At 68.7% G+C, this 8695-nt stretch overlaps 1 protein-coding gene across 1 annotated transcript; it reads left to right on the forward strand.

Moving 5' to 3' along the window:
• The first annotated feature begins 1262 nt into the window (after nucleotides 1-1262).
• Nucleotides 1263-8695, forward strand: SYN1 (synapsin I). Its single transcript, XM_054808560.1, has 11 exons — nucleotides 1263-1308; nucleotides 2147-2229; nucleotides 4381-4470; nucleotides 5019-5081; nucleotides 5384-5526; nucleotides 6118-6186; nucleotides 6477-6579; nucleotides 6670-6807; nucleotides 6908-6971; nucleotides 7442-8173; nucleotides 8271-8695. Exons 4-11 carry the CDS (start codon nucleotides 5040-5042, stop codon nucleotides 8693-8695), a joined length of 1716 nt encoding a protein of 571 aa, XP_054664535.1. The 5' UTR covers nucleotides 1263-1308; nucleotides 2147-2229; nucleotides 4381-4470; nucleotides 5019-5039.

Genomic DNA, 8695 nt, shown 5'->3' on the forward strand with positions numbered 1-8695 from the left:
TAGCGCAGACCCCCTGCAAGCCCAGACCCCTATAGCGGGCCTCTATAGGGTGACACCCTATAGCCTCAACCCCTACAGAGGGGCACCTATAAACCGCCCACCCTATAGCCTCTGACCCCCTTAGGGGGCACCTATAGGGTGACCCACGGCCCCTATAGCTCTAACCCCTATAGAGCCAATCTATACCCCTCATCCCTATAGCGGGCTCCTATAGACCCCCCTATAGCCCCCTACCCCTATAGACCCCCCTATAGCCCCCTACCCCTACAGAGGCCCTTTAGATCCCTGACCCCTATAGCGGGCTCCTATAGGCTCTTCCTATAGCCCCCAACCCCTATAGACCCCCCCCATAGCCCCGCCCCCTCCTATAGCCCCCAACCCCTATAGCTCTGCCCCCATAGCCCCTATAGCCCCCCATAGCCCCCCATAGCCCCCTATAGCCCCTATAGCCCCCTATAGCCCCCTATAGCCCCTATAGCCCCTATAGCCCCCTATAGCCCCCTATAGCCCCCTATAGCCCCCCATAGCCCCCCATAGCCCCCTATAGCCCCCTATAGCCCCCTATAGCCCCCCATAGCCCCCTATAGCCCCTATAGCCCCCTATAGCCCCCTATAGCCCCTATAGCCCCCCATAGCCCCTATAGCCCCTATGGAATACCTGCGGCGGCGCCTTTCCGATGGGAATTTCCTGGCGGGGGGGGGAGGGGTGGGGGGAGGGGACCCCCCCGGGGTGGGGCAGGGGGGGGGGAGGGGTAGGGAGACCCCCCCGCACCCCTCCCCCCGCCCCGCTCCTGCTCGTCATCGCCCCCCCCGGCACCGACTGGTACGTATGGGGGGGGAGGGGGGGGGGCACCCCAAAACCCCGACACCACCCCCTCCCCCTCCCTCCTCCCCCCCCCCGGTGGGGGCCCCCAACCCCCCCTGGGACGCCCCTCCCCCCCCCGGGGGTCCCCCCCATCCCCCCCTGGCTCCTGGGGGGGGGGGCATTTTAAGCGGCACTTTTTGGGGACACCCCCCCCCCGTTTTTGGCGACCCTTCCATTTTGGGGGACCCTCCCATTTTTTGGGGACCCCTCCCTATTTTTGGGGGACCCCCCGTTTTTGGGGGACCCTCCCTATTTTGGGGGGACCCTCCCATTTTGGGGGGACCCTCCCTATTTTTGGGGGACCCCTCCTTATTTTTGGGGACCCCCTATTTTGGGGACCCCCCCATTTTTGGGGTTCCCCCCCTTGACCCCCCCTTTTCCCCAGGGTGAAGCTCTTCAAGGGGAAATCAGTCCACGGGGACGTGGAGCTGCGGGTGGAGCAGGTGAGTTTTGGGGTGCCCCCCCTTTATTTTGGGGGTCCCCCCCAAAATTGTGGGGTCCCTCGATGGGGGGGGGGCCCTCCGGGATCTGCCTATGGGGCTGCATTTTGGGGTTCAGGCTGGCTTGGGGGGGGGGGTCAGAGAGATTTGGGGGGGGGGGTTGGGTGGTTTTGGGGTCCCCCCCGAGTTTTGGGGTGTCCCTGGATTTCGGGGTGCCCCTAAACCTCCCTTATTTGAGTCAATTTGGGGGTTCAGGGAGGTTCTGGGGGGGTTTTGGGGGGGGTGTCCCTGGGGGGATTTGGGGGTCCCCCCTGGGTTTTGGGGTCCCCCCTGGATTTCGGGGTGCTCCTAAACCTCCCATTCCTCCACCCGATTTGGGGGTTCAGGCAAGTTTAGGAGGGATTTTGGGGGGTCCCAGGTAGTTTTTAGGGGGGGTCCCTGGGGTGGTTTTGAGGGTCCCAGGGTAGATTTTTGGGGTCCCCCCGGGTTTTGGGGTCCCCCCTGGATATTGGGGTGCCCCTAAACCTCCTTTATTTGACCCAATTTGGGGGTTCAAGAAGGTTCTGGACAGGGGTTTTGAGAGGTTTGGGGAGTTTTGGGGGTCCCTGGGTAGATTTTTGGGGTCCCCCCGGGTTTTGGGGTCCCCTCGGGTTTTGGGGTCCCCCTTAGATTTTGGGGTGCCCCTAAACCTCCCTTATTTGACCCAATTTGGGGGTTCAGGGAGGTTCCGGGTGGGTTTTGAGGGTTTTTTGGGGGGGGGGTGTCCCTGGGGGGGGGGGGGGATATTGGGGTCCCTGAGGGGGGTATTGGGGTCCCCCCCTGGATTTCGGGGTGCCCCCAGGCCCAGTTTTCGGAGCTCTCCCTGGTGGCCTCCACCCACGGCGCCCTCAGCGTCACCATCGACACCCCCCGAGGGGGGCCCAGGTGGGTGGTTTTTGGGGGACCCCCCCCCATTTTACCATGGGGCCCCCCCAAATTTCAGAGGGAACCCCGGAAAACATGGGGGGGGGGGTTTGTGTGTGTGACCCCAATCGGGGCCCATTTTTGGGGTGTCCCCCCCTTTATTTTAGGGGGGGTGGGATGGAAGATTTGGGGGTGCAGGGGGGATTTTGGGGTGCAAGGCATGATTATGGGGGGCAGGGGTCGATTTTTGGGGTGTGGGGAGGGGATTTTGGGGTGCGGTGGTCAATTTTGGGGTGCGGGGTGGGTATTTTGGGGTGCGAGGTGTGATTTTGGGGGGGCAGGGGGGCACTTTTGGGGTGCAGGGGGGTATTTTGGGGTGCGGAGGTGGAATTTTGGGGTGCGGGTGGGGGATTTTGGGCTGCAGAGGTGGAGTTTTGGGGGGTGGGGGGCAATTTTGGGGTCCGGGGGGGTATTTTGGGGTGCAGGGGGCAATTTTGGGGTGCAGGGGGTATGTTGGGGTGCGGGGAGGGGATTTTGGGGTGCAGAGGTGGGATTTTGGGGTGCAGGGAGGGGATTTTGGGATGCAGAGGGTCAATTTTGGGGTGCGGGGGGGTATTTTGGGGTGCGGGGGGGTTATTCTGGGGTGCAGAGGGTCAATTTTGGGGTGCGGGGGGTCAGTTTTGGGGTGCAGGGAGGGGATTTCGGGGTGCAGGGGGTCAATTTTGGGGTGCAGGGGGATATTTTGGGGTGCAGGGGGTATGTTGGGGTGCAGGGAGGGGATTTCAGGGTGCAGGGGGTCAATTTTGGGGTGTGGGGGGTTATTTTGGGGTGCGGGGAGGGGATTTTGGGGTGCAGAGGTGGGATTTTGGAGTGCGGGGGGTCAATTCTGGGGTGCAGGGAGGGGATTTTGGGGTGCGGGGGGGTTATTTTGGGGTGCAGAGAGTCAATTTTGGGGTGCAGGGAGGAGATTTTGGGGTGCAGGGGGTCAATTTTGGGGTGCGGGGGTAAATTTTGGGGTGCAGGTGGGTTATTTTGGGGTGCAGGGGGTCAGTTTTGGGGTACAGGGGGGTTATTCTGGGGTGCAGGTGGGTTATTTTGGGGTGCAGGGGGTCAGTTTTGGGGTGCAGGGGGGTTATTCTGGGGTGCAGGGGTTCAGTTTTGGGGTGCAGGGGGTATGTTGGGGTGCAGGGAGGGGATTTCGGGGTGCAGGGGGTCAATTTTGGGGTCCGGGGGGGTATTTTGGGGTGCAGGGGGTCAGTTTTGGGGTGTGGGGGGTTATTTTGGGGTGAGGGAGTCAGTTTTGGGGGTACAGTGGAGCGGGGGGGGGGTTGGGGGTGCCCCTGACCCCCCCCTTTCCCCTCCCCCCCAGGAGGGTGACCCCCGATTTCGTGCTGGTGCGGGAACCCCCCGGGGGGGGGGGCGGGGGGGGCCCCCCGGCGGCTGCTGGTGGGGCTGCACCTGGGGGGGGTCCCCAGCAGCGACCCCCTGCCCGCCCTGTACGCCTGCGCCCACCCCCCCTGCCTGGTGAGGGGCACTGGGAGGGACTGGGGGGCACTGGGGGGCACTGGGAGGGGAGTGGGGGGCACTGGGAGGGACTGGGAGGGAACTGGGAGGGACTGGGGGGCACTGGGAGGGACTGGGAGGGGAGTGGAAGGGAACTGGAAGGGACTGGGGGGCACTGGGAGGGACTGGGAGGGGAGTGGAAGGGAACTGGAAGGGACTGGGGGGCACTGGGAGGGACTGGGAGGGAACTGGGAGGGACTGGGGGGCACTGGGGGGCACTGGGAGGGGAGTGGGGGGCACTGGGAGGGACTGGGGGGCATTGGGAGGGAACTGGGAGGAACTGGGAAGGGAGTGGGGGGCACTGGCAGGGACTGGGGGGAACTGGGCGGGAACTGGGAGGGGACTGGGAGGGACTGGGGGTACTGGGGGGCACTGGGAGGGGAGTGGGAAGCACTGGGAGGGACTGGGGGGAACTGGGACGGGAGTGGGGGGGTACTGGGAGGGGACTTGGGGGGACTGGGGGGGGACTGGGAAGCACTGGGAGGGCACTGGGGGGGAACTCAGCATCACTGGGGGGTGACTGGGAGGCACTGGGAGGGATACTGGGGCAGACTGGGAGCGCTGGGCAGGGCTGTTGTGCCCCCCCGCCGACATTCCCAGTTGTCCCAGTTTGCCCAGTTGGCACAGCTGCAGCGGGAACTGGGCCCCGAGGCCTTTCCCCTGGTCCCACAGCGCTTCTGCAACCGCCCGCGCGGACTGGTCAGCACTGGGGGGCACTGGGAGGGACTGGGAGGGACTGGTCAGCACTGGGAGGGACTGGGAGGCACTGGGGGGAGACTGGGGGGAGACTGGGAGGGAGTGGGGGGCACTGGGGGGAGACTGGGAGCACTGGGGGGGCACTGGGAGCACTGAGGGGGGATACTGGGGGGCACTGGGGGGATACTGGGTCATACTGGGAGCACTGGGCTGTACTGGGAGCACTGGGGGGGGGATACTGGGAGGCACTGGGGGGATACTGGGAGCACTGGGAGCACGGGGGGAGCACTGGGGGGTTGCTGGGAGCACTGGGGGGGGATACTGGGGGGCACTGGGGGGGATGCTGGGTCATACTGGGAGCACTGGGGGGCACTGGGGCATACTGGGAGGCACTGGGGGGCATACTGGGAGCACTGGGATATACGGGGGGGGCACTGGGAGCACTGGGCTGTACTGGGAGCACTGGGGGGGGAGCACTGGGGGGAGGGGGGGGAATCCCGGGTCATACTGGGAGCACTGGGCTGTACTGGGAGCACTGGTGTCTCCCCCAGCTGACGGCCCCCACCTTCCCCATGACGGTGACGCTCAGCCCCGCCCCCGCCGGGGTGGGCAAGGTGAGGCCCCGCCCCCTCCCAAGCCCCGCCCCAAGCCCCGCCCCCTCCCCAAGCCCCACCTGGTGATGACCCGGGGGGCGTGGCCTCGAGGGGGCGTGGCCTCGAGGGGGCGTGGCATGTGTGGGCGGTGGGGCAGGACCCTGAGGAGGGGGCGTGGCCTATGTGGGCGTGGCTTAGCAGTGTCCCCGCCCCCCCCAGCGTGACGAGAATCCCCATTGGGGGGGCTCATGGGGGGGATTGTGGGGGCGTGGCCGGGTGGGCGTGTCAGGGGGCGTGGTCTAACGTTGTCCCCGCCCTCCCAGGTGCGCGTGGGGACGCCGGAGGCGCTGGGGGTGGTGGCGGGGGCCATGGGGGGGGCCCGGGCGGGGGCCCTGGTCCAGGGGAGCCTGGGGGGGACCCAGCGCCTGCGGGTGCAGCGGATCGGGGAGGAGTACAGGGCCCTGCGGTGAGGGGGGTAGCGGGGGGGCACGGGGGGCATGGGGACATGGGGGGGCACGGGGGGGCATGGGGGGGCATGGGGACATGGGGGGGCACGGGGGGGCATGGGGGGTATGGGGGGCTATGGGGACATGGGGGGACATGGGAGTCATTGGGGACACGGGGGGCACGGGGGGACACGGGGGACATGGGGGGACATGGGGGGACATGGGGGGGTATGGGGGGGTATGGGGGGGTATGGGGGGACACGGGGGGTCATTGGGGACACGGGGGGGCAGGGAGGGTATGGATGTGGAGGGGCACGGGGGGCATTGGGGGGCATTGGGGGGCATGGGGGATACAAGGGGGGTGTGGGGGGACATGGGGGGGTATGGACTTGGGGGGCACGAGGATGTGGGGGGGGATATGGGGGGGCGTGGAGGTGCGGGGTGGAGGGACATGGGGGGACACGGAAACACGGGGGGGCACGGGGGGACATGAGGATATGGGGGGGCATGGGGGATGGGGGGGGACACGGGGGGCACATGGGGGGGTGGGGGGGGTGGGGGGGGGCACCCGAGGTCCCCCCTGACCCCATTTCCCCCCCCCCCCCCCCCAGGTGGCCGCTGGTGGCCGGGGACCCCCCGGGGGAGGGGGCTCAGGTGGAGCCGGTTGCCCTCAGCCCACGGTGAGCGTGAGGGGGCGGGGCTTGTCCGGCGGGGGGCGGGGCTTGTCTCCGAGGGGCGTGGTCATGGGGCAGGGCGTGTCCTTATTGGGGAAGGGGCGGGGCTAAGCGCAAAAGGAGGCGGGGCTTAACTGGGTGGGCGGGGCCATAGGGAAGGGGCGTGGCTATGGAGGAGGGGGCGTGGCTCTGCAGGAAAAGGGGGCGTGGCCCAAGGGCGTGCAAGGGGGAGGGGTCGGTCCCCACGCAGAAGGAGGCGTGGCCAACCGCCCGCCCATCCCCCACCCCCGCCGCAGGCACCGCGGTTGGGTGGACGCCTGCGCCCGCCTCTTCGGGGGCGTCGACATCTGCGGGGTGGAGGCGCTGCGGGGGCCCGACGGGCGGGAACACATCGTCCAGGTCAGCACCCCCCCCTCCCCCCCCCCCCCCCCCAAAATACCAAGGTGTTGCCCCCCCCCCCCCCCCCAAATACCGAGGTCCCGCCCACAGGTTTTTGGTTCCTGGATGCCACTGGTGGGTCCGGGGGCGGCTGAAGATCAAGGTCGGATCGTGGAGTTGGTCTTGGCGCGGATGAGGGCGGAGCTGCCCCGCCCGAGGAGCCCCTCCCCCGCACGGCCGCGCCCACAGGTAACCCCACCCCCCCAGGTGACAGGTTTTTTTTGGGGGGGAGGGGTCACACGGGGTCCTGACATCTCCCCCCGCCCCCCCCCCCTTTTCTGCCGCGCAGGTGTCGGTGACGTCGGGGTCCACCCGGCCGGGGACCCCCCCGCAGCAGCGACCCGCACCCCAGGGTGAGTGACACCCTCCCCCCCCCCCCAAAAAAAACCCCCAGGGGACACCCCAAAAGCCTGGGACCCCCCAAAATGTGGGGACCCCCCCTCTAAAATCAGGGGATTCTCCCCCCTCAGAACTTGACCCCTCCTAATGTGGGGGGGTACCCCCGGGACACCCCCCCCCCAAAGATGTGACCTCCAAAATCACAGGAACCCCTCCAAATTCGGGGACAGCCCCCCCCCCCAAAACCTCACCCCCCTCCCATTATGGGCGGAACCTCCAACCCCGGGACCCCCCCCCCCCCTAAAATTGCCCCCTCCCAAGCCTGCCCCTCCCCCTGGTGCTGGGAAACCCCCAAATTTGGGTGATGACCCTCCCCAGCCCCTGGCCCCGCCCCTCCAAGCCCCGCCCCTTCCAAAGCCCCGCCCCCCCTCAGAGCGTAGCCAATACGAGGGCGTTTCTCTCACTCTCCCCTCCCCCCCCCCAGGAGCTCCGCCGCCGTCTGGCCCCGCCCAGCCCCGCCCCCAGCCGCAGGGGCAGCCACGCCCACCGGGAGGCGGGGCCTCGCCACGCCCCGCCTCTCCCGGCCCCGCCCCACCGCGAGGCCCCGCCCAGCCCCGCCCACCGGGTCTGCAGCCCCGCCCCCAAGCCCCGCCCGCTTCCCTGCAGCCCCGCCCACAAGCTCCACCCACTGGGGCTCAGCCCCGCCCACAAGCCCCGCCCACCTCCCCGCAGCCCCGCCCACAAGCTCCGCCCACCTCCCTGCAGCCCCGCCCCCCATTGGCTCCTTCAGTGGCCCAGCCCCGCCCTCCCGGGCCGCAGCCCCGCCCCCAGACTCCGCCTACTGCCGCACAACCCCGCCCATCGGCCCCGCCCACCGCGCAGCCCCGCCCCCAAGCTCCGCCCACTGGGGTGCAGCACCGGGCTCAAGCCCCGCCCACCTCCCCGCAGCCCCGCCCCCAAGCCCCGCCCACCTCTCCGCAGCCCCGGGCTCAAGCTCCGCCCACCTCCCCGCAGCCCCGCCCCCAAGCCCCACCCACCTCCCCGCAGCCCCGCCCCCAATCCCCTCAACCCCGCCCCCATACCCCCCCCCTGCCGCTCAGCCCCGCCCCCCGGGGCCGCAGACCCCGCCCACCACGCGTCAGCCCCGCCCCCAAGCCCCGCCCCTCGCCCCTAAACCAATCCTGGCACCCAAACCGGGCGGAGCCCAACCCCCCAGGTAAGTTTGGGGTGGGGGTGGGGGTGGGCGGGACATGGGGTGGGGGGGAGGTGTCCTATGGGTGTGGCCCGCCTGACCACGCCCCTTCCCCCTTTAGCCCCGCCCCCGAGCAGGGCGGGGCCGAGAGCATCCGCTCCCTGCGGCAGAGCTTCGCCAGCCTCTTCGCCGACTGAGGCCGCCCGTCACGGAAAAGCCCCGCCCCCTCGTGAAGCCCCGCCCCTCCCGCGCCAAATCCCCGCCCCCTCGCGAAGCTCCGCCTCACTCTTAGCCACGCCCCCTTCCCCAGCGCTTAAGCCACGCCCCCTGCCGCTCCGGGGGGGGAAGGGGCGGGGCAATAAAACCCCAGAGCTGCTGCTGCTGCCGCGTCACTCTCTGGGGGCGGGGCCTATCGAGGGGCGGGGCCTATCGGGGCGGGGCCTATCGGGGGCGGGTCCTATCGAGCCTATAGAGCGGGGAGGGGGGGAGCCTATAGAGCCGGGGGGTTGGAGCCTATGGAATCGGGGCGGGGTATGGAGCCTATAG

The sequence above is a fragment of the Grus americana genome, chromosome 38, assembly GCF_028858705.1.
Source record: "Grus americana isolate bGruAme1 chromosome 38, bGruAme1.mat, whole genome shotgun sequence".
Lineage (NCBI taxonomy): Eukaryota > Metazoa > Chordata > Aves > Gruiformes > Gruidae > Grus > Grus americana.